The sequence below is a fragment of the Melitaea cinxia genome, chromosome 6 (assembly GCF_905220565.1).
Source record: "Melitaea cinxia chromosome 6, ilMelCinx1.1, whole genome shotgun sequence".
Taxonomy (NCBI): Eukaryota; Metazoa; Arthropoda; class Insecta; order Lepidoptera; family Nymphalidae; genus Melitaea; species Melitaea cinxia.
Window position 1 is genome coordinate 9,555,474 of NC_059399.1, and position 25,845 is coordinate 9,581,318.

Sequence of the window (25,845 nt, forward strand, 5' to 3'; positions counted from 1 at the left end):
GATTGTCAGTGGGTAATATTTTTGGTAAAGAAAGGATGTTTAAAAAGTCTGAGACTTTATTATTAAAAATCCCGATGTGGAACCGAATTATTTCAGCACAAAATAATAATTATTTATTGAGTAATCAGTTACAGTCGCTTCGTTTCATAGCGATTCTCAAGTAAGTTCATTCACATTTGTCCAAGTATTCAATATTTATAACATAAACATAATTGGAGTTTAACGATCAAAAAAAAATTTTTTTTTCATTTAGACATTATTATGACAAATAATTTGCAATTAATTACTTACTACCCATACATTAAAAGTTATAATATTTAACATCCTGGTAAAATTATAAATACAAAAGTGTGTGACGATGGATGCAGGCTTGTTACTTTTTCACGCAAAATCGAATGAACTGATCCAGAATAACAAATAGACCACTTTTTATTGCGACATTCCCACGGGTTCGAAAAGTTTGCGAAAAAAATTCCGAGGCGAAGCTTGCAGTTTATAGTTTCATATTTCAGCCATTGAAGTTTCAAAATCTATATAAATAATGATAAAATATAATAAATATATTTAATGAAAAACGACACAAAATTAATTTAACAAATTTGTAGTCCATAATTTAAGTTGTACAAAGTTAAATATATGTACAAAATTCCATTTAAATTGGTCCAATAGTTTGGGAGATTAGCCCGGACAAACATTGTGACAGGAGATTATTATATATATAGATGAATAGGTCAGCAGAGTATGGTGTATGATGTACCATTTGTTGAAATTTTATAGTGTAACCAAAAATATATAGTGTGTGCTATATAGATATAATTAGTTATTGAGTATAATTAATATTAACAGATTGTGACGCTCCTGTCAAACTACTTAAAATAGAGCTCGATATTACTAATAATAAATAAATGTGATACACATCTCTGTTCATTTTAACCTTAAGTCTTTGAGTGTGTCACCCAGTTGCTTAAGTGAATGATGATTTGACATTTGAAAACATTAATTTGTTTCTTTTTTATTAATTGTCACTAAAATATCACATGTGTGCCGGACGTGAAGGCAACCGGATTAGGTAAATAGATCTTATTTTAATTATCTATTAAATAATTTTTATTAACTATTGTAATACTTGGCCACGAATGTTGACACTTTTATTTGATTAAATGTACATAATGTAAATAGTATACGCAAGTGTGCCGTAGCAGCGTAATTAGATGAATAATATATATGCATGTACCTAATGTAAGGTCATCTGAACGCAGCAGCTCATGGCCTATAACATTGGGCTTAACGACGGCTGGTTTTTATTTTATTCAAATCGATACGTGAAGAAGCTTCTCATAATTATGAGAAATACGATCCTCTTATAAGTCGGTCGCCTCGAAGCTACTAGTGTCAGTCAGGTATCTTAGTATTAAAAAATTGTGTTTAGTGACGTGAAGGTAGTGCAAAAGTGAGTGACCATTACAATAACGCACGCTCGATGCTAGTTGTTATAATGCCATGAGCTATGCTAATTCTTCTGCTTGACCTCGTCACACTTGATTTTAGGATTCTGATCCACTTTTGGTATGTCTCGAAACAAATTTATTATACATCTAAATGTTAATGAAGGCAATGAGGAATAAGATATTTTTTGACGAATAGTGGCTGTTATCTTTTTATATATCATGGCTTACTTATGACACATTATTTGATCTAGTTTCAGATTCAAAACATAACCTGAGGAGTAAACAACTTGTACCAGTTGAGGCTTTAAAAACTGTGGTTGAAATAATTGGAAAGTAGCAAAATCTGAACCTTTTTAACAAAATGCATCTAGTTGGGAAATTTGTAAGTATAATTATTATATGATTTATTAAATTTATATACCAGTTTTAGAAGAAAATTTGATATCTAAGTGATTTTATATTTTGTATTGTAAATAAAAAAATATTAGATGTTTTTCAAAGTTTAAATTAAATATTTTGTAGCTAAATCGAATAATAAAAATTGGTTGATTTACGTAAGATAGAGGTCATAGGTCACATAGTTTTAATCAAGTTTTATGACAAATATGTTGAAACGTTAAAACGGTTTAAACTTAATTGAATTTAAATTAATAGACTGTTTTTTATTCTTGATCATTCTAAAATACTTGTTTTAGTATTATTATAGTTGAATTTTATCAGTCCTTCTCAGATAAATATCACCGAAAATTACTAAACATATTTACTTACGCGTGTTTACTTAATTATATTTTTGTAAGCATATTTTGTTTAAATAATAACAAAGGAGTTTAGACTAATTTTTGTTAAAGATTTGCAGTTTCCGCCACTCAGCTGATAGCAGCAATGAAATATCTGTGCTTTAAACAAAACTGTAATCCTAAGTAAATAATAATAAATAAATGCTTTACTTATTATTACGAACTTAGGGAGGCCAATGTCCAGCAGTGGACTGCAATAGGTTAAGCTGATCGATTGATTGATTGAAATTCTTCACCTTAAAGATATTTAGGCTTTTTTGGAGCTCTCTATAGTAGATACCGAAGCTGAAAGTATTTTTTACTTTTGATTATTTTTCTATATGGATCTTGGGAGCGCGTTACGCTAAAGCTACTGAATGAATTAAAACAAAATAATACATAGGCTGATTTCATACCGCAAGCGTGTGAAATTTTACATTATGCTTTTGGATGAAATGTTTAAATCCCGATTTTGTATGTAGTAATTCGTTGAGGGATATTTTTAAAGTGTTCCTTTTTCTTTTATGACTAAGATATTTTAAATTAGAGCCAGAATAACATTTATTTCCCTAATTTATTTAATACGAATTTTTTCTGTGGCTGCTGGAGAGTCTGCTGCTAATCTTATGTCCTATGTTTGCTGTGTTACAATATGTGTGGTGAGCTAACCTTATGTTCTATGCTTGCTGTGTTACAATATGTGTGGTGATACAAAATGATGACGTGTTTACTTTCATTTGTGTCATGTGCTTACTGTCAATATAACTGAGGCATTATTATTGATCCTATTATTTCTATAATTTTTTAAGGGGATGCAAGGAATTCGTTTTGTGAACTCCTTAAAAGCATGATTTATGTGTTAATTGAAACAAAATGCATCCATTTTCTAAACAAAATTACTACTACTAATATTTGCGAAGATGAAATCTAATTCAATAAAAAATTGGTTCGAAGATAATTTGAAAAACGAAAGTTTATTGTAGGATTATTAGGATGCTTTTTAAATCGTGTCTATTACCATATTTTTCGTACCGAAAGCAAGTAAAATAAGCATACGGCTTACCTGATAGTAAGCGGTTACCGTAGCCTGTAAACGTCTTTAACACCAAAAGCATCTAAAGCGCGTTGCCAACCCTACCCCTGCCCCTCCTCAGGAGCTCTGGTCACCTTATTTACCACGGGAACACAATACTACTTGAGCGCAGTTATTTAGATGTGATCTTCTGTTATGTTGACCAGACAGAAATATAATTGAAGAGACAGAAAATATGAAAGTTTCGAATAATTTCAGATAGGGGAAATCAGATTAGTTCATAACATAGTATTTTTTGACATGTTTTTATTTCTGCCTGATTGAGTACACACTACCAGCACGAATTAGTTGTAGGTATTGTTTATTATTTATATTACTTGAAAATTTATTCAAGCTCTAGTATTCGTAACTATATTATTCGAAACTAATCCGATATATTCGAATTCATATCCGGAATCGAAAATTTCATTTCCGTAATATCCCTAGTTAATGGCTTGTTTACTATTTTAAGGTTATCTTTGTTATCAGGGCTACTTTAGTTCATACAGAGCTTCGGGATATACTAAGAAATCTTTTAGTTTTTTTTTTTTTTTTTGATGATAAACATTATTTTATTTAACCCACAAACCTAATGTAAACCTGTAAAAACGTCAATAACGATTTTTAACTCTCGGGGTATTTGTTTACAAAAACAAAAATATTGTGTTACAGATATAAAACATTCAGTGCGTCTATTTGACTTACCCTGACAAATACAAATAAAAATACTCTTTATTATACATTATCAGAGAAAAAATTTGCACCGAAAAAGAAAATATAGACATGTACAAAAAGTGGTCTTATCGCTAAAAGAGCGATCTCTTCCAGACAACCTCTAGCATGAAAAGGACATTACTAAAGAATTAGACGGCGTGGAGGTCTACATACATAATATATACATATAATCATACACGTAAATATACATACATATACATATTACATACACATATACTCAAATATATGTAAACATAATATATAAAAATACAAATAGCTTGAATGACTTACTTATAACATTTATTTTCAAAATAGATTTAAAGTTTATACAAATAATACTTTTAATTGATAGTTGAAAGTTTGCTCTGCAAGCTTGGTCAGATGTGCATCCCGTTAAATCATGAAGAAACATGAAATTTCTTGCTGTAGTACCTATAGTTCCAAATACCAATTTAGATTTTAAAACAGTATTCGGAAAAAGGACTATAGTTGATATTTTTGTAGACATGACTCAAATCACGACATTATAATTATGTAATAACGTATAGTTATATTTAAATTGACGGTATGTACTTATAAATGGTTATTAAATGATAATAAAGAATCACAATGTAGAATAAAATTAAAATTATTTGGTTTAAACTGTATTGAATACTATCAATTATGTTACTAAGAGTAAAGATATAGTAGGTGTCCTTTGAAAATTTTTGAATGTATGTATTTATTTTACAGTAAATTTTTGAATACTATATTTATTGTTAAAAAAAGTAAATTTCACAAAATTTCTAATACATGTATTTGAGGTTGCCAAATATATATATATATATATATATATATATATATATATCAAGGTGTACTTTTGGATTAATTATTTTGTATATAATATCAATTAAATTTTGTTGTGTGTACAATCTTATTAGATAATACGAGTTCTGGAATGACGTTTTGCGTCATATAGCCTACCTTAAAGACATAGGTTTTGTTGAATTTAAAGTACCGAATAATATATTTTAATCAGAGTCTATAGCTTTTATTTTAATTCTTATTTTAGATAAATACAAAATAAATGAATTTTGTTATCGTTTAACTCACGCTGTCGCCTTCTCTATACTAAAGATTTAAAATTAACTCACTCACTCACTCACTATTTTACTTTTTATTATCAAAATAGTATAAAACCACTATAAATAAGTACACAGAAAGAATTAAGATTAGCATAGAACAACAGAGGATAAAGGTTTATGATACTGTTGCAGATATATTCTTCTGATTCATTTCAGGCGTTCGTGTTATCAATATGGGCCGTTGTTCAGTGTTCGCCATTCGACGATGGAAAATATAGACATAAAACATATGATTTTTATGACGATGGGAAATACTACAGGCCCTTAGATGAAGGCAAATATATTCCCGGGGATGAGGGAAAGTACAACTACATTTATCAACAAGGAGTGTATCCTTATGATGGAACGTACAGACATTTGGAAAGAGGCGATTCCAATGATTACATTGGATTCCAAATATACGCTCCTCGCTACCCCTTCTTATATAGTGTAATAAAAGCGTTAATTAGTAAATATGTATCGCCAGACAGCCTTGGTCTTAAAGATGGTTTAGTTAGCAGCTCAAGTTTCAATAACTTTGATAAAATAAAGCCGGATGAAGAAGTCGCTCTGAAGTGTGAACCCCTAGAGAATGAATCTAAAAATACAACAGAAATTGTAACACAGTGAGTATCTATCTTAATTTGTTATTAATATATTCATTCAAGGTCGTTAGTGTATTTTAATTTTGCTTTAATTAATGAGGTATGCGAATTTTCCCCCTACTCCATGTGCTCATCCGTTATTAAATAGTTAACCTTTATACGTTCCGGTTCGAGGTCGCTGTTCGATGTTTTGTGGAAAATTAATTATAAAATAGAGCAATCTTTCTATTTTTTGAACGTGTGATATATGTAAGAGCATATATATATGATATATACATGCGTGTTTTATTATGACCGGTTCAAATAAATTATAAGTCAGTGGTTTTAATGACTTTTAAATTAATAATACTAAATTTGAAATTGTGATTTAAGTAAATTTATTTTTTCATATTTTGACGCCCCCGGGGAATAAAATAGAGAAACATTAATTTTACATAACGAGCAATAAACAGCTTTTCTGTTATATCGCGTGTCCTAAATGGGCTATACCTAATCAGTGGCGTGCATAAAGTTTGTAGACAGGGTAGGCAGTTAAATCGATACGCCTGAACAATTTTTAATTTATCTGTAAAATCGAACGTGTTGAATTTCGATGCACTATTTACTTTCATCAAACACACGTCTCCGTTATATATTTCACAAGTTAACTTATTCATCACTAATATATTAATATTTTCACTAATAACAAGAACGCACAAACGAAAAATTAAAATTACTCTGTGGAATGTTGCGATTACGCGACCGTGTCAAAAATCATAATTATTAGTACAAACGGTATCGAATTCAAGACAATTTAATTCGACAGGTTATTCTTAGGCAGTGCCTAATTTCGTTGTTAAACTGACCAATGTTAAAAACACAATACTTTGTTCGTATTCCATATGACGCGCGCGACATTATAAAATTGTAGGATTATATAATGTCTTACTGTCATTGCTAACATTTATTAAGCGATTATAGGCAGAAGTTTCATAAAAGGCCCGTCGTTGACGCGCACCAAGCGCTGTTATCGCATATATGACGGCGGGTTTTTTTGAAGCGGATTTATTGCATTATAATTTATGTCTTTTTCAAAAATATATATTCAAAAAAAATTGTAATGTTCATGTTTAATGTATCATTTTTAGTAACATGCCAGGGTAGGCAGTGCCTTTCTGCCTATATGAAATGCACGCTACGGGCTATAATATTGTATTATACATCATTATTTTCAGCATTTTAATGTAACATTTAGTTATAAAAATAAATTAAATATCACGTGTACTTTGCTTAAACTCATTGCCAAAAATGAGTAATACTGATTTTTATATTAAGTGTATACTAAGCAACGGCATATAACCATTTTCTTCCCGTAAAGTTGTAATGTAATGAAAACTATTTGCATGCATTACGATACTAAAAATAATAATTGTGTTTGCTCGCAAACGAAAAAAAACCGACTTCAATTACATCGACGAGTAATACAACGTAGATCGACGAAAAAATAGTCAAGTAACTACGCGTTATCAAAGATTACTCAAAAAGTAGTTATCAGATCTCGATAAAATTTATATGTAACCACATGATAAATATCAGCTTTCGATTAAATTAAAAATTATCAAAATCGGTACACCCAGTAAAAAGTTATTGCGGATTTTCGAGAGTTTCCCTCGATTTCTCTGGGATCTCACCATCAGATTCTGGTTTCCTTATCATGCTACCAAACTAGGGATATCTCCTTTCTAACAAAAAAAGAATTATCAAAATCGGTACATCCAGTAGAAAGTTATGTGGTATAATACAACGTAGGTCAACGAAAAAAGCGGCAAGTAAAAACGCATTATTACATATAACTCGAAAAGTAGTTGTTAGATCTAAAATAAATTTAAATGGGACCAATTGGCACATACCACCTTTCGATTAAAACAAAATTTGTCGAAATCGGTCTACCCGGTCAAAAGTTCTGAAGTAACATACATAAAAAAAAATACAGTCGAATTGAGTACCTCCTCCTTTTTTGGAAGTCGGTTAAAAAATAGTTTCACACGAATACATTACGTAAATTCGTAATGAAATTTATAAATCATGGTTACATGAATTTGTATCAAAAATTAAGCTAATAATAAAGCCGCAATGTACGTTTAGCGACTAAACCTTACTGATCACTTTGCGGTTACGTGTTTTACGAAAATTACCTATCCATTTTTTTATATGCTTAAAATAAGATAACGACTTACCAGCTTATTATAGACTACGATATTATGATGGGTTATAATTGTAATATGATTTCCGGAGAACAAAAATGTAAATTGTTATAACTTCTATATCTGGAAGATAGATAAAAATATTTGGAAAATCCAAAAGTGCACACCTCTCTTTATTAGCTTGTTTAGGAACTAATGATCAACCGTACAGCGATTATAAGTTCGATGAGTTGATTTGGTCCTTGTAGTTAATTATAGATGGCCTTTATTCGGAATTTTATTATAGTAGACACTAAAAATATTTTTTTTAAAAATTATGATTTTTTCAGCCTCAATAGGTTTCTTAGTTAATCTTTTCTTGACATAATAAAAAAAAACCAGTTTATTTCGTCAAGTGCCCGAGTAGAAATTTTTTGGTCTTCCTTAGAAGGACCGGACCAGGCATGCCTGATCAGGATTAGATAAGGCATGTAACGCAGATGATTGGTGTGGACCTGATCAGGATGAGATGAGATTGCCTGATAGGGTCCAGATAAGGAAATCTCGTCTCATCCTGATCAGCCGGTTCGGTCCGGACTTTTAAAAAAACACGAATGTATATTCTTGAAAAAATTGTTTAATAAAAAAAAGCGAATTGATGTTATAAATATTTTACTTAACATAATTATTACGATATTTATTTCCGTTTATATTTTTATATGCTAAGTGCGCTTAAAAACATTGATAGCGTGATTCAGGCTGAGTTTACGTAATTTCTTTCAGGCTATTCTGATCTGGACTGGACCGGGTCTTGATCCAGTATGCCTTACCATAGTTGATTATATTTTACATCAGGTTATCCTGATCTGGACCGGACCGGGTCCTGATCCAGTATGCCTTACCACACACTTGATTATATTTTACATTAGGCTATCCTGATCTGGACCGGACCGAGTCCTGTTAGAGCTTGCCGGATTTGGCATACCTCATTCTATTCTGATCCGATCCAGATACACGATCTGGTTGAGCCTGACCTTTTTTCTAGTCGGGTGGTTCTCGCGTATTTTTTTGCTATACGCTGTATTAGTTTGACGTGTGTTCTGTATAAAAGTGTGTATTTTATAGCATACTAGCTTTTACCCGCGGCTTCACTCGCATTGATTTTTTTTTTGTAAAAAGTATCCTATGTTACTTCTAATACCTCCAAAAATATGTGTACAAAGTTTCTGATGATCGGTTACGTAGTTTTCGCGTGTTCTAAAAATATAGAGCTTTAATAGGAAGCCCTTGCCATATTTTTCATTTTGTGAGAGTAACAAAAAGGCCCCTCGAGGCGTGCAATAGCAATCTTTGCTATAGCAATCCATCAAGCTTTGAACAATGGTATAGGTAAATGTTACTTCGAAACCATAAGACTTAAATGGTTTGATTTTTTTTGCAAAAAAAAATGTTGAGTAAATTAATGTTATACAAATTAAAATACATTAGCAGCATATTTATATATACTCATAATTATTTGGTGCTCCATACTTAATAGATAAAATCTGGCTAGTTAGTACGCCAATAAAATTCTGAACCAGAATACAATCTAATTTGAAAAGGCTCATTTAAAATAGCCTATTTAATCTAGAAGCAAGCTAGATTGCTAATACATATAATATACTATTCTGAATTTACTTATTATATATTATATCAGCGTTGTAAGTCTTCAACACGGGCGCGCACATTTTTTAGGTTATGATATGAGAATAAAATTATGTATCTAATTGTAGATTGTTAATAGGTGACATATCATTTGCATGCCAATAAAATCAATTTTCATTAATTAATTTTATATTCCATATACGTTATGGATTTACCGGTTTTCTATTTTAAATGCATTTCAAGCATATTCTATCACTAAAGCAAGGATCTTGTAGAGACTATTATAACTAGCTAATTTATAAACGAATGACGCGATATCTTCACGGAACTCAATAATCTCGGTTAATTAATAGAAATGTTTCGACCGCAGTGATTTTAAATTAATAAGGACAAAGCCAAATAATTAACTTTTACGGATATAAATAATAACAGAAGTAGGAAATAAAGTAACTTTGCAGAGTTTTATATGGTGAAATAGGATCATAACACATAATTTATCTAAAGTATTTGTTTGTAATATTAAAATAACAATACACGGTAAATATACTAAAATAACATTTTTTTAGAATTGTTTTCTGTCTGTCTGTTTGTTCCGGCTAATCTCTGAAGCGGCTGTACCGATTTTGACGGGACTTCCACTGGTAGATAGCTGATGTAATAAGGAGCAGTCTACTTTTATTTTAGAAATTTATTTATTTTTTAACTGTGTGAACTGAACAATAACTTTTTTGTTAAAATCCACGCGGACGAAGTCGCGGGCACAGCTAGTACAGAATAAATAACAAAGTAAACAAAATAATCATTTTCATTTTATTTACTTATGTATATTATATGAAGATACTCAACGAGATATTATTTATATTTGACATTTATTCCTATAACTATGCAGGAAATAGTATTACTTCTTTTATGTATATTAAATATTAAATAATCTTAGATATAAGTTGTATCACTTCTTCCTTAATTTGAGTCACTCGTGTTGGATATGACAGGGAACTTTATTTATTTATTTATTCTTTATTGCACACTTACAATAAGAACATTAAAAAGAAAAGAAAAAAAAAACATTGAATAAAGTGCAAAGGCGGTCTTATCACTGACAGTGATTTCTTACAGACAACCTATATACAACTATAACGGAAACATTTGTAACATATAACAGGCACACGGTGCAATTTAAAACAATATACTATGTATAAGACTCATATATACAATACACCAAAAACATATTCACATAATAATATACATAAAAAAGAACAGCATACATATAACACATTGCATAAAATAGTAAACTCATATTTGGTTTTTCTAAACTTACTAGCTGTGCCCGCGGCTTCGCCCGCGTTGTAATCAGTTTTCCCGGCAAACTCTCATCAAAATCGGCTTAACCGTTCCGTAAACCTTCCTCTTGAAGTCCTCTCTCCATTGGTGAAACTGCATGAAAATCCGTTCAGTAGGTTTTGAGGGAATCGATCACATACGCTTTTGGGGACTTTCTTTTATAATACACTAACTGTTGCCCGCGACTACGTCCGCGTGGTTATGACGATATGCATTACTATTAAGATGCTTAACGCAAATTATTTTTTTATTTCAGTCACTTGAAATGCTTATCACTCTTAGTAACTTTTTCAAAGGCACAATTTAATATAATTTAATAGTTATTTTTATAAAACCTCTCTATACACCACATTTTTAGTTTTATTTTCAGGCTGCAGTATAAATAACCTATCAGGCGAACTTATGGCTGCTGTATATGTTTCATACAAACTATCAACCCTAATTAAACCCCCTTAGCGGTGGAATATCTCAAAATTCGTTCTTAGCGGACGTCTACTAACAATAATCTACCTCCCTGCCAAATTTCATCTTTGTCGATCTTGGATGGATGGACCATCCAGCGGTATTTGAGTCTCGTGATGAGTGAGTCAGTGACCTTTCTCTTATATATATAGATTACGATGTATTATTTGGACACTTCCTCACCATCTATAAAGCATACATTTTAAGTTTCAAGTCTCTTACCTTAATTACATAGGACTTTCATACAAACTTCCAACCCCCGTTTTATCTCATTAAGGGTCGAGTTTCGTAAAATCCGTTCTCAGTGGATGTTTACACCCTATAAGGAACCTATTTGCAAAATTTTAAGTTTCTAGCTGTTATAGTTTCGGAGATTTCGTGATGAGTGAGTCAACCTACCATACCCCGTTTTAACCACAAAAGGGAGTTGATTTCTAAAGTAACCTTATTTGAAAACCTTCTCACTATCTATAGAGCATACATTTTAAATTTCAAGTCTCTTACTTCTGAAACATAGGACTTTCATAGAAACTTCCGACCCCCGTTTTATCCCCTTAGGAGTCGAATTTAGTATAATCCGTTCTTAGCGGATGTCTACAACCTATAGAGTCTACCTGCCAAATTTCAAGTTTGTGACTGTTATAATTTCGGAGATTTCGTGATGAGTAAGTCAACCTACCATCGCCCCTTTTTAACTCCCAAAGGAAGTTGATTTCTAAAGATACATTGTTTGGACACCTTTTCATCATCTGTAGAGCATACATTTTAAATTTCAAGTCTCTTACTTCTAAAACATAGGACTTTCATACAAACTTCCAACCCCCGCTTTACCCCCTTAGGGGTCGAGTTTCGTAAAATCTGTTCTTAGCGGTAGTTAAGGCCTTATAAAGAGCCTACCCGCTAAATTTCAAGTTTGTAGGTGTTATAGTTTCGGAGATTTCGTGATCAGTGAGTCAACCTACGATCCCCCGTTTTAATCCCAAAAAGGAGTTGATTTATAAAGATACATTATTTGGACACCTTTTCACCATCTATAGAGCTTATATTTTAAATTTCAAGTTTCTTACTTCAAAAACATAGGACTTTCATACAAACTTCCAACCCCCGTTTTACCCCCTTAGGAGTCGAGTTTGGTAAAATCCGTTCTTACGGGTGCCTACGTCTTATAAGAAGCCTACCTGCCAAATTTCAAGTTTGTAGATGTTATAGTTTCGGAGATTTCGTGATGAGTGAGTGACCTTTCGCTTTTATATATATTATATAGAAGATTTCGTTAAATGGCAAAACATTTAAAAACAGCAGCGTAAATATTTCAAAATATTGGCCTTCTTTTTATCAAATTAATAATGTCAATATAATATTCTATAATATATTTATAACTATTATCATATCATCTAAAGTAAGAACACTTACTGTTAGGCAAATATTTTAAAATCCAGAAAGTGCAGACTCTAAAGCTGGCAAACAGACTTTATCTGTAATTAGAGTCAATAAAGGCTTATGATGGTAATCGAGAAGGAAGTCATTTAAAAAATTTACATTATAGTGTATAGTTAAAAAAGTTTCTCTGACTGTTTGTTTCACATCGCACAAGATCCACACGGAGTTAAATGAAATTGTGTACGTTTGGAGATTGTAGGCTAAGATTGTACGTAGCAAATTCCGTATAATGTAATAATAGTTATCGATTAAGATAACATCCCACTGCTAGGCATAGGCATTTTTCCCCACGTAAAGGAAGAATTGGACCTTAATCCACCACGCTGCTCCACTCCGGGTTCATGGATAATGATAGCTATAATCTGTATTAAAATTACTCTTATACATTATTTCGTATAGCTGCGAAAATGATTAGATTTATAGTACAATAAATCGTACTGCTAAGGTTACGGGGACCTGGTGGTCTAGAAGCTCAGAATTACATGAGTTTTTACAATTTTTTTACATCTAAATAACAACCGAAACTTTTGAATCTTTGAAAGGACTATGTTATTGCTATTGAAGTATCCAAAGCACTATTTCAAAGAAAAAATATATATATTGACTATTTTAAAGATGGCGTTGAAGTCTCCTGCGTTAAAAAAAACCTGGGCTGCGCGCGATGATTTAGCTCTTCTATGGGTCTGAAATAAAAAAAAAAAAAAACAAAACGGATTTTTAATCATTATAAACACACTTATCACAGGACAAAAAGAAACAAAAAAAAATTGGAGATGGCGCGTTGTTGACTTTTTTAGTTCGAAAATTTCTATTTTTTAATCACGTTTTGCATGTAACAAAATAAAAATATGCAACGCAAAAATTTATTTTTTGTCCTGCAATAGAGTATATTAAATAACAGTACCTGGGTGACCGAGCTCAGCTCGGTATTTTCAGTAAATTGTGAAGGATTAGTAGTAGAAGAGAGAGTTAAAATGATTCGCTGCCGGTTTGGATGAAGTCATTTTTAACCGACTTCAAAAAAGGAGGTGGTTACTCAATCCGGCCGGAGGAAACTCAATATATATATTTTAATGTATGTTCGGGAATAACTTCGTCGTTTATGAAAAGATTTTGATAATTCTAATTTTGTTGTAAAGGAGATATCCCTGGTGTGGTACCATGATAACGAAACCAGGATCTGATGATGTGATCCCAGAGAAATCGAGGGAAACTCACGAAAATCCGCATAACTTTTTACTGGGTGTACCGATTTTGATGATTTTTAACTTTATCGACAGCCCATGTTTATCATGTGGTCATTTTTCATCGAGATCTGATTACAACTTTTGGAGTAATCTTTGATAATGCGTATTTCTTGACTATTTTTTCGTGTACCTACATTGTATTACTTGTCGATGTAATTGAAGTCGATTTTTTTTTCGTTTGCCTGCAAACACAATTATTAATAATGAATTAACGCAAAATAAAAATAAACAATAACGATAAATTAAAAATTGATACAAAATACATAATTACAAAATTGAGAGTAATTGCTTCTCAAAAACTGATAGGTGCTTCAGCAAATCGTGTTTTTTTTTGAAAATCATATTTAAATACGAATTACATATTTATAAAATATGAATAATATTTTTTTACCAACAATAATAAAAAATATAAATAAATATAAAAGATCTAAAATAAAAAATGATAATGATAAAATATTATAATTATCGATTATAATAATATTTTTGATTATTTTATTATGATAATATTTTTCGATTTTACCGACATAATAATAAAAAATAAGAACTGCCTATTTAAATAAAAAATAACAGGTGCAATTAGAAAAAAAAAAAGAAAAAATAACTGATCAGGGACATAGGGATTATTTAGGGGGGAAACTATGATCTTCTCGGTTGATGCCGATCGGCCGATTTCCCACTGAGCTATTTCAACTAAATTGACAGCTGCGAAATTTACCTTCGTATTCTAACGATATTTTTTCACTCCCCAAAAACAGGGATAATACAACATTTTCTAAAAATGAATCCTAGCTAGATGGATTTATCTCCCCCGAAACCTCCTATATACTAAATTTTATGAAAATCGTTGGAGCCGTTTCCGAGATTCAGATTTTATATATACAAGAATTGCTCGTTTAATAGTATTAGCTATTGAAATTTGAAAGGAATCGACTGAATAGTTCTTTCTTTTTGCCGCGCGCCAGTCAAAAAAGTAGTTTTGAGATAAACACGTTTGAAATTTTAGTCAAGGAAATTCTCAAGAAAATAAGATTTGAACGTATACTTATGACTAATCAGATATTCCAGCACCATATAGTAATCCTTAGTCCTTTCAAACACTTCAATTTCTTCTGTTATTTCAGCTCTCAAAACTAAAATATTTCTCCTTACTACAACTCCGGCAAAAACACCGAAGCACCGACCGATTGTTTGGCGCTGACCTTATAAATCGGTTTTACAACATGAAATACTGAAAATATTGTCCCCAAATTTTAACTGTATACTTTTGAAATACTATACTTACTAAAATTTTTTTCCAAATTTCTAGACCACCCTCTTAAGTGCCTGGGTAAAAAAAAAAAAACGTAATAGCTGGGCAAACCTAGTATGTAATAAGTTAAGTAAATAATTGTTTCTGAAAGTACACGGTAGTTTAAGGTACATACTCGTACTTACTACAGATTTTGAGCTACATATTTTAACTTTTTTGTTCGTAAGAATACTAAAAACCAGCCAAGTGCGAGTCGGACTCGCGCATCGGATTATTAAAAATATTTTTATAATATGTATTTTTCTTTTATCTGTGCTATAAGACCAACTAAAATTACGGACCGTATTCGTAAGAGTCTAGACTCGACTAGCCCGTTTATGTAGTTTGTGGTCTTCCTGCATTCTGCTCTGGAGTCTGGTGTAATATTTGTATTTGTATTTATATATTTATTATGTATTATTTATTATGTATTATTTCTATGTATATTTATCAAAAAATATATATAGTCTAGCGTTGGCGCAACGGTAACAGCCATGGATTGTACTTATTGCGCTGGTGGTTGCGGGTTTAATCCCCGCACATAATAAATATTTGTATTGGCCATACAGATGTTTGCCGTGGTCTGGGTGTTTGTGCAGTCCTTGTGGGTCTCCCCACCGTGCCTCGTAGAGCACGTTAAGCCGTCGGTCCCGGTTGTTATCATGTACACCTGATAGCGATCGTTACTCATAGTCGGGAATATATCCGCCAACCCGCATTGGAGCAGCGTGGTGGATTAAGCTCTGATCCTTCTCCTACATGGGGAAAGAGGCCTATACCCAGTAGTGGGATATTACAGGCTAAAGCGCGTATAGTATATACAGCACATAGCTATAACAGTCGGCTGTTACCTATAACACCAGTACAATAACAATAACTGGCAGACCATAGGAACAGACGACCGTGTACGTGTATTAAGATATTTATTTATTTATTTATTTACTTATCTATTTTATTTATTTAATAGTTTACACTACATTATGATATACATTTTTGATATATTTACAATCATTACTATTTATAATTAAATTAAATATTAATATTATTTATAATTTATCAGAGAATAATTATCAGAGAATAATAATTAATATTTTTTACAATTAATCAGAGAACACAAATGGAATAGTATAATTTGAAAGGGTTAAATATGTTTCTATTTAATTTTTATTTCACAATTTCTTATCCCACCTGAGTCTGTATATATTTATAAAATTTTAATATATTTATATGTGTATTATCTTTATATATGTTTATAAAAAAATAGTTAGTTATAACAGTCGGTTAGTACTCATAACACAAGCATTAAGTTGCTTACGTTAGTAACAGACGACTCTATGTATATGTTATACGGAATAAATCGAATTATAGGTCATCACGGTTAATTATTAATTTAAGAAATAGAGTTTTTAAGGGGTCCGACACTAACGTCAACTACGTAATAATAAGTTCATCAGGCTTACATATACAAATGAATATAACTAAGAAGCTTTACTGTATAAATTCAACTTTTGAAAAAACTATCGTAGTTGCCTAATGACTAGCGCTTACACAATGTGGATCAAATGAGTACTCTTTGTATGAGTTTTGTCTATAAATAGAAGTTGCACTTGGAATATATACCTAAGACTCTTCGTAGGGACATTGAATTTTAGTTTACTCAACGGATCTGAGCAATTAATTTCATTATGCATAATCTTTATTAAAATGTAATTACAACTCTGAGGCGGCTAGCAAGTTGATATGATAGGAAGCTCTTTACACATATTTAGGTAGTTTTCCTAGTGGTAAGGTAATTTTAACTTATAACATAGGTATTTTATGAATCTTTTTTGTGCGTTCTTAACTCGATCAATATATCCCCCGTAACAAAGATTCCAAACCTGCGAAGCATATTCGAGATGACTCCGAACTTTTAAGCATTGCGTAATAAAGAGAAATAGACAACAGCAAACGAAGTCATAGACAGAGCTAGTATTATATAGAATTATTATTTTAATAAAGTATTCATAATATACGTCTTTTTGATATGAGGACTGTGTAGTGTGATACCTTATAATAAAAATAGAATATAAATGTTTTTCTAGAATTTTTTCTTTGGATATACTGGTCTCTTAATTTACATGGAGATTAGGAAAATACTGTGATAATTAGACTAGTCTCAAATTTTAACGCGATCGAGACTTTATAAATGACTAAAATGATATAATTTTTTACAAATTTTGTAAGACTACAAAAAACAGTTTTAATTTACATAATAAAAATATTAGAATGTTCCAGTTCATATTTTATTTATGAAGATCAGAAGTTTTTATGCTACTTTTTCTAACACTAATATAAAAGTTGTAGACCTTGAAAAAAAAGCTCCCACTGACATATCTTTTACCAAGTTGTTAGGTTACTAGGTTATGCAGTATATTTTTTTCGTCCTCCTTTTCATATGTATGATATTATTAAAATTATTTATTTGTGTTTTTCTAACTAGACACTTTTTTCCTCGTGTAAATAAGAAAGTATGAACGATGGCCTATCGAGACGATTAACTGCCATTGGTAACATTAGTTGATTACACATAATTTCTTATGTGACTTTTATTTAGTTGATACAGTATTAATATTTACCTATAATCAATTTAATTTAATTTACTCTTTATCTTACACATAAAAAGAAGTTTACAATTTATAAAACAATAAACAAAAATAAATGTACAACAGGCGGTCTTATCGCTAAACAGCGATCTCTTCCAGACAACCAGCTTGGAGGAGATAATGTGAAAAACGGTGTACAGAATTAAAATGAAAGAAAACAGGAAGAAAACCAAATATACACACATACATGCATTTATATATACACATATTATAAACAATATTAACTGTACTAAAAATTACAGAACGTATTACATGACAAGATAATTATTTATTTATGTATATTTTATTATGTATATATTGTGTTGTCTCGTCTTTTTAAGAATAGAAAAAAAATTGTTAATTATATATCTAATCTTATTCCGCTGCATGTTCGTATATTTAGATCTCCCAACAAATCAAGAAGGTTTTTATCAATTAAAACAAAATCAAATGGATTATATTTACACATTTTTAACTATACTGTCAACTTGGAGCTATTAATTGGACCTTTAATTTATATTCTTTATTGCGCTAAGTAATTTTACTATAATATAGGTGGTTGTTTTTTAGCCGACTTCAAAAAAAGGAGGAGGTTACTCAATTCGACCGTATATATATATATATATATATTTTAATGTATGTTCGGAGATAACTTCTTCGTTTATGAACCGATTTTGATAATTCTTTTTTTGTTGGAAAGGAGATATCCATAGTTTGGTACCATGATAAGGAAGCCAGGATCTGATGATGGGATCTCAAAGAAATCGAGAACTTTCAAAAATCGTAAGGGTGTCTAGTAAATTTAATCATGTTTTCATTAAGTACTATAAAGCACTACTATTTAATAAAGGTCTGGAGTCGATCTGATGATGGAGAAGAAAGATAATCGAGGGAACTCTTCAACAATTTATAGCAATTAACTGCTTTTTTATCTTAATTCGTTTCTATTGATGAGAACATTGCACCTGTATGAGTTATAAGTGCCATTACAGTCTGATGATGGAGACAAAAGATAGTCGAGGGAACTCTTTAACGATTTATAGCAATTACCAGCTGTTTGAACTTAATTCGTTTCTATTGATGAGAACTTTGCATATGTGTGAGTTATAAGTGCCATTTCAGTCTGATGATGGAGACGAAAGATAGTCGAGGGAACTTTTCAACGATTTATAGCAATTACCTGCTGTGTGATCATCTGTGTCGCAGGACCAGGTTTGATGATGGAGCCCATAAACACTCGAGGGAATTTCTCAACAATTTACAGCAGTTACCTTTTGCTGTTTGACGACCGCTTTGATATAATGGTGCATGTGCCGTGTCGGCGGCGCCTAAACACCGACGGTCGCGGGTTCTATTCCCGCTCAGAGTGGATATTTATGTTAATACAAATATTTATTTTCGGTCTAGTTGTTAATCCTTGTGGATCTCCCAACCTAGCCTCAGAGAACACGCTAGGCTGTCAGTCCCGGTTGTTATTACGTACACCTGATAGCGAACTTTACTCATAGTATGTCGACGCGTTAGCGCAGCGGTCACAGCACCGGCTGTTGCGCTGGCGTTAGTGGGTTCAATCTCCGCGCGCGACAGACATTTGTATTGGCCATATAGATGTTTGTCATTCTCTGGGTGTTTGTGCTTGTGTATTGTGTATGTTTCCGGACCCCCGACACAAGACAAAAAGCATCCTTGCTAGGTCTACCCATCACTAAAAATTGTAAAATAAAATAATTTTTAACAAAAAAACCGACTTCAAACAGGAAACCAAAAAGTGAAAAATAAATTTACTTAGTACAAAGTAATTCGTATTTTGATTTAGTTAATCAGAAATGATTAAATAAATATTTTATAATTTTGGAGTTGGTGCCAAGTATATATATACTCTTGTAGGTCTTCGGGAAGTTCATTAACAAATGCAGGTATAATAGTGTTTAACATTCTAGCTCCGTAAAAATTCCTAGCGTTCGGCACAACAATTTTTTTGAGTTTTGAATATTTCTTAGGGTATTGGGTCTACATTTTTCGATTAATAAAGAAGGATCATTAATCTTCTTTAAATTGAAGGATCTTATATAACTATAAGTTTTAATTTGAATATGTGATGTCCTAATATAATAATTTTATTTCTTTCAGATATCCACCGTACCTTAATTTGAAGGAGGGAGAAAAATTAGGATCGCTTTATAACTTCAAAGGAAGTAAAGTTTTAAGTGATTTGTCTAATTCTTCGAAAAATAAAGTTAAATTAGAATACGAAGTATTCGTTAGAATCATTGAAGATGTGAGCGAGTGATATATTTATAAAAAAAAAAACGTTGCCTAACTCTGACTACGTGTAATGCAAGTGAAACCTAAATTATAGTAAAACAATTTTACATTTTTTTTTGTTTTATTGTCATAATGTTATAAATAAATAAAAAATCCTTTACACCGTCGGCTGTTCCTGCATCTTAATGCTTGTCCTATAGATAACAGCAGAATGATATAGCAAAACATTTTTTTTTCGATAAATATGAATAGAAATGGTACATATATAAATAAATATACATGTTATTTCATGTAATTATATTTAATATTATGCTACAATTTTTATCTTCCTATAATTTTAATAATAAAATGAAAATAAGTGGCAGGCACCGGAAGACATTGCGGACGCATATTTTATTATGATTTTTCGATCGAATTTCTTGTATGGGTGCGCCAAATGGCGTAATACATCTAACACGCATCCAAATACGTAAGTTTCAATGTCACCCTAGAAAACAATAAATTGCTATTTCTACAAATTTGGGGTAATGATTCTCGCAATAAATAGTCTATTTTTGAGTTTGATGATAGTATATAATAAACTGAGAGATTGAACAGACTACCATTGTATTTGTAGAGACAGTATTGTAAGGTTTCAACATGAAGGCTATTTTGGTAAGTAATTATATATATTATATGTATACATTATGTTGGTTACAACTATAAGGTTTCGATGTGAGATTACAATAAAATCAAAGTAAACAAAATTCCAAATTTACTGATATTTAGCATAATTAACTTTTATTTTAATACGAACTGATTAACCTATTACAATTTGTTAATTGATAAAATTTTAATATCTCAAATTCTATTATTGACTACACCCGAAGTATATAATAATATTATATATAATAATAATAGTGTGCCAAAATGAAAATTTAAATTCTATTTTCCATTTCTATAAATTTGTATATATTGCACTTAAAAACTTCGTAAATGTCCCAGTATTATAAAAAAACCTGTCGTCCTGTCCATTATTAAAAAAATGCAACTTTATACCCAATATTGTCTAGTATTGCTTTTCTACTAGTATTTTTTTTAATAAATCAGAGGTCATTGATTGTTAATTATTACCAAAATTATTTTATGAGTATTGACAAGTTAAGTAAAGTAAAAAATTATATTTTTGTACGAATTTTCAATAAAATCAATGTGGTAGTAATCGCAGCCTTATTACTTCAAGCGTCTAAATAAAAAAAAAATAAAAAAAAAATCTACTTCTATTACAAATAATTTGTACTGAAATATAACAAAATAATACAAACCGATATGTACGCCGATTTCTTCTGAATAAAATATATTGTATTTTTTTTAACTCAAAATTTCATTTAAACTTCAGCGATAAGAAATACATATTAAATTAAATGAAATAATAAGAAAAACGATGTTTGTATGCTTGTTTCTCCGATTATTTTTATGGTAATGTAAATAGACAAATATTTAATTCTATAAATAACTGGTACTAAACTATCTTAATGCATATGACTAAGCGGACTTATTCGAGCGCAGAAACTATTAAATATACCTAAAATTTCATAACTAAGAAAACTAAAGGCCAACTGTTCGTATAAAACGGCTTACATTGTAGATGATTTTGGTTTTAATTAACAATGTCCGTTAATACAAAGTAATAAAAAGTAATATCATGTTGCACATATAATAGATTTTTGTTTTGGATAGTAGTTACTTTTGCAATTACATATTAGTGAAAATGGCGTTACTTGACAATTTGAAGTATTTTTTGGTAATTATTATCTAAAAAGTGTATTTTTACTGCAACATAACAGCATTAAATTTCATACAAAATTTGCTACTACTATTTAGATATTAATGATAATGAAAGAAATGAAATGAATGAGTCATTTAGACACACACATGAGTGATTAAATAATAAACAGCTGTAGTTTTAATGCCTTAAATTGTTTGGTTTCTTGTGATAAGAGAGTTCCCTTAAAACGGTTGGATTGGTAAATTAATTAATAATCTGTTTTTGGTAAGAATCATTTTGAGTTTGAGCATAAGTTCTTTGATCATAGTTTGTTGCTTAGCTTAGCTTTATGGGATTGTATTTTATTTAATGAAAATTGTTAATGAAAATGCCTGATATGGATATGATGACTAATATTATTAAGATATATCCGCTTGTTAGAGCATTACCATTCAGAAAAAATAATAATAGGTACCTATTTATCAAATTAGGGCCTTATAAATACTAGCTACTTAATTACTTATACACACAAAATAATAACAAAAATGTATATATCAATTTATAGGTTTTATCAATATCAATGAAGAAGGAAAGCAAACGACTAAAATTTTCCGTATTTTGTTTTTAGTATTTATTTATTTTATAGAAAGTCAATCATTGAATGAATGTTATCGCAACTCTCATTATTATCGCATCTAAACTCTTTATTATCGCAACTAAACTCATTATTATCGCATGATTAAAAATTATGTATACTTAATAGTAAAATAAATATGACATGTATGAAAATAGTATATTTCATTACAAGTGTGGAAAGGCTGTCTTTGCAAAGAGTTCCGACAAATGTCTCTACCCGAGCCGAGGCGCAGCCGAAGGCGAGGGTTGACAGTCGGAACAAGTTGCAATGACGATTCCGCACGTGTACTGAACGAATATTTTTAAAACAGTTGCAAAAAATAAAGCAATTTAATAAAATAATAAAAAGAAAATTTCTGAAAAATGGCGCCAACCGTAAAATATAAGCAGAGTTTTTTCTTCTTCACCCATTCTGGTAGGCAAAGGGAACTATGCCCATACAGCCAAGTCTTCAGTAGAAGTTTTTTATTGATATGAAATGAAAATGAAATTTAATGAGATGAAATGAAATCAAACCTAACCAAACTCATTCAATCAAATCATTAAATCTGATATTGAAACAAATTAGTAGCTTCGTTTTAGAAATATACGTATTTGCATGAATCATAAAAACTTCTATGATTTTTTTTTGTAAAAACTTCATGGTTGGTTTTTCTTTTTAATAGACATTATTTTGACAGTTGGGAAAGAGAACGCACGAGTTAGGGAAAGGTAAAAAAAAGCAGAGTATGTAATAGCCCACATCCCGAACGCTATACGTCCCTGCAATACGCCACTTTTGGAGCAATTGTATTAAAAAAAAAACTTTTACTATTTCAAATATGATAAGATAAAAGAAATAAATTCAAAAAAGGTACATCGTAAAAAGGTAAAATAATTTTTTGAAAAAAAATGTATGCGGACAAAGTCGCAGGCACAGCTAGTTTTATATAAAACCACTTAGTTTATTTTGTTAAAGAGACTAATATATTTTACACACAGATATAGGTATATAAATATGCCTGTCACCTATACATCTGTGTGAAGGCGGGTTCAATGACTAGTGTTAATAGTACCTTTTCTTCTTTTACAGTACTTGCTGGTATCTATTGGCCTTCTAAACACAATATGGGCTGATGACGATGGAAAATATCACCCGGAATTATATGGCGATAAGTCTGCCGTATATAGCCCAGTAAATAATGGAAAATACGACTACAGATACAGAAACGTGGGAAGAAATAGCTTTTATTACCCTAACTACGTTTATCAGCCATTGTATTCGCACACGCCGTATCAACAAATTGCTGCTCCTCTTGTGTCATACACCAGAGATAGCAGGTAATTCATTAAAAAAAATCTTAAATTTTTTTTGCTATTGTAAATAAGAATGTTTATTTGTCGACAAACTACTATGCAAGCAATACTGTCATTTTGTGTGTTTGCAATATTTTTCTGTCAGACGTTTAAAATATAAAAATTTAGTTATACATAAAATAAAACCTTTACTTAATTCTTTAGAAAATTCATTTCATACTTTTCGATTTATATTATTAGAAATGTTAGTTTTTTGCAGGCAATAATTTGTCTTTTTAATCGACCTCAAATAATTGTGTTTGATCGCAACGAAATAAAAAGACTTCAATTACATCGACAAGTAATACAACGTAAATAGACGAAAAATAATCAAGTAAATTCGCGTTATCAAAAATTAGCCAAAAGTAGTCATTAAATCTCGATCAAATTTAAGTGGGACTACAAAACAAGTATTAGCTTTCGATAAAAACAAGAATCATCAAAATGAAATCGGTTAAACCAGTAAAAAGTCATGAGGGACAACGCAGGTCAACGAAAAAATACGCACAATTAAATATACCTCGAAAAATACTTGTCAGACTTGTCACCTTTGGATTAAAAAAAAAATGATCGAAATCAGTCCACCTAGTCAAAAATTCTAAGGTAACAACTTTGAGTTATCTCTGACTGTGAATATTTAATTGACAATTTTTTCGAGTACTAAGTTGTATTACTGGTCCATGTAATTGAAATTGTTTTTTTTTTTTTTTTTTTTCGTTTACAAGCAAACACAGTTATAGTGATTCATCTTACAACAATTTAATTTTAACGTAATTTCTAGCTCGACGGTAATTCCGGCTGTTGTTGAAGTTACCCCCACACCTCAACCATCTAATTACGTCTACGCTAAGCACTATGGAAATGAAGGCTATGCTAGAATAATTGAACAAGACAGTGACATAAGCGGCCGCAGCTATCAATACAAATTTAAGACTGAAAATGGAATAGCTGCTGGTGAATCCGGTGTTGTCGATCCTTCAGTAGGAGGAACCAGAGTATCCGGATTTTATGAATACGTTGGCGCAGATGGACTTACTTACAGGGTAGATTATACCGCTGACGAAAATGGCTTCCATCCGTCTGGCGCTCACTTGCCGAAGTGAAAAACGAATAACTGCATGAAAACGAATTATATTTAATGAGTTACGAATGGGAATTAAAGACAGCATTTGAACATTCAAATTTATTTTATTTTAAATTTATGGAACCCTCAAATCCCAGTTACTTATTTTACTTATTTATAAATATATAGCATGAATAGACCAGTGCTTTTAGGCTTTGTAAATGGTAAAGAGTGAAAAAAAATATAGTAGGATGAAAACCATTGTACAAGCCTCAAAATTCATATGAAAAATTCAAAAAACCAAGTTTTTGGTTTTATATTATATCTTTTACAAGAAAAAAAAAAAACACTTTACGAAATTTGGTGAAAACTTACCTTTTTATGTCCCAAATCCAAATACCCTGATTTTTTTTGATTTAAAATATTTATTTTTTTACCTTGCCTTGACCTCAATATCGAAAAAGCACCCTCATTTTCAATCGAAAATTCTCTCATTAAAATATCAGCTTTTTTTAAAAAGTCGGTGGGCTTTTTGTTTGTTAAAATCTCTATTTCCTGATAGTGTAAAAAATATACATTATTATGGTAAATCATCATTACAGCCTATACAGTCCACTACTGGACATAGGCCTCCACAAGTTTACGTCAAAAATAACCATTTTTGGCATGAATTTGTGGAGGCCTATGTCCAGCATTGAACTACGATAGGCTGAAGTGATGATGATGATGATATTATATTTTTCATTTACTTTAACGAAAAATCAAAAATCTATGACATAGGCTGACAAACAAACAAACAAATATTTTTTTCCCTTACTGAATAGTAATTTCGAAAGCGGTTAAAAAGAAGACTAAAAATAATGCACATGTGTA

General features: G+C 30.8%; 2 protein-coding genes across 2 annotated transcripts; both read left to right on the top strand.

Annotated features, from left to right (window-relative positions):
• The first annotated feature begins 1,809 nt into the window (after nucleotides 1-1,809).
• On the top strand, nucleotides 1,810-20,302 carry LOC123654570. Its single transcript, XM_045590470.1, has 3 exons — nucleotides 1,810-1,830; nucleotides 5,291-5,739; nucleotides 20,057-20,302. The coding sequence occupies exons 1-3, from the start codon at nucleotides 1,810-1,812 to the stop codon at nucleotides 20,214-20,216; spliced, it is 630 nt and encodes a 209-aa protein (XP_045446426.1). The 3' UTR covers nucleotides 20,217-20,302.
• A 3,417-nt stretch (nucleotides 20,303-23,719) lies between these two features.
• LOC123654571 (flexible cuticle protein 12-like) lies at nucleotides 23,720-25,091 on the top strand. The gene is made up of 3 exons (XM_045590471.1): nucleotides 23,720-23,736; nucleotides 23,781-23,894; nucleotides 24,691-25,091. The coding sequence occupies exons 1-3, from the start codon at nucleotides 23,720-23,722 to the stop codon at nucleotides 25,010-25,012; spliced, it is 453 nt and encodes a 150-aa protein (XP_045446427.1). The 3' UTR covers nucleotides 25,013-25,091.
• Nucleotides 25,092-25,845: the final 754 nt, after the last annotated feature.

Coding starts and splice junctions, on each gene's coding strand:
- LOC123654570 (XM_045590470.1), top strand. CDS start 1,810: ATGCATCTAGTTGGGAAATTT. Junction 1,831..5,290: donor TGCATCTAGTTGGGAAATTT/GTAAGTATAATT, acceptor GATTCATTTCAG/GCGTTCGTGTTATCAATATG. Junction 5,740..20,056: donor ACAACAGAAATTGTAACACA/GTGAGTATCTAT, acceptor TATTTCTTTCAG/ATATCCACCGTACCTTAATT.
- LOC123654571 (XM_045590471.1), top strand. Junction 23,895..24,690: donor TCATACACCAGAGATAGCAG/GTAATTCATTAA, acceptor CGTAATTTCTAG/CTCGACGGTAATTCCGGCTG.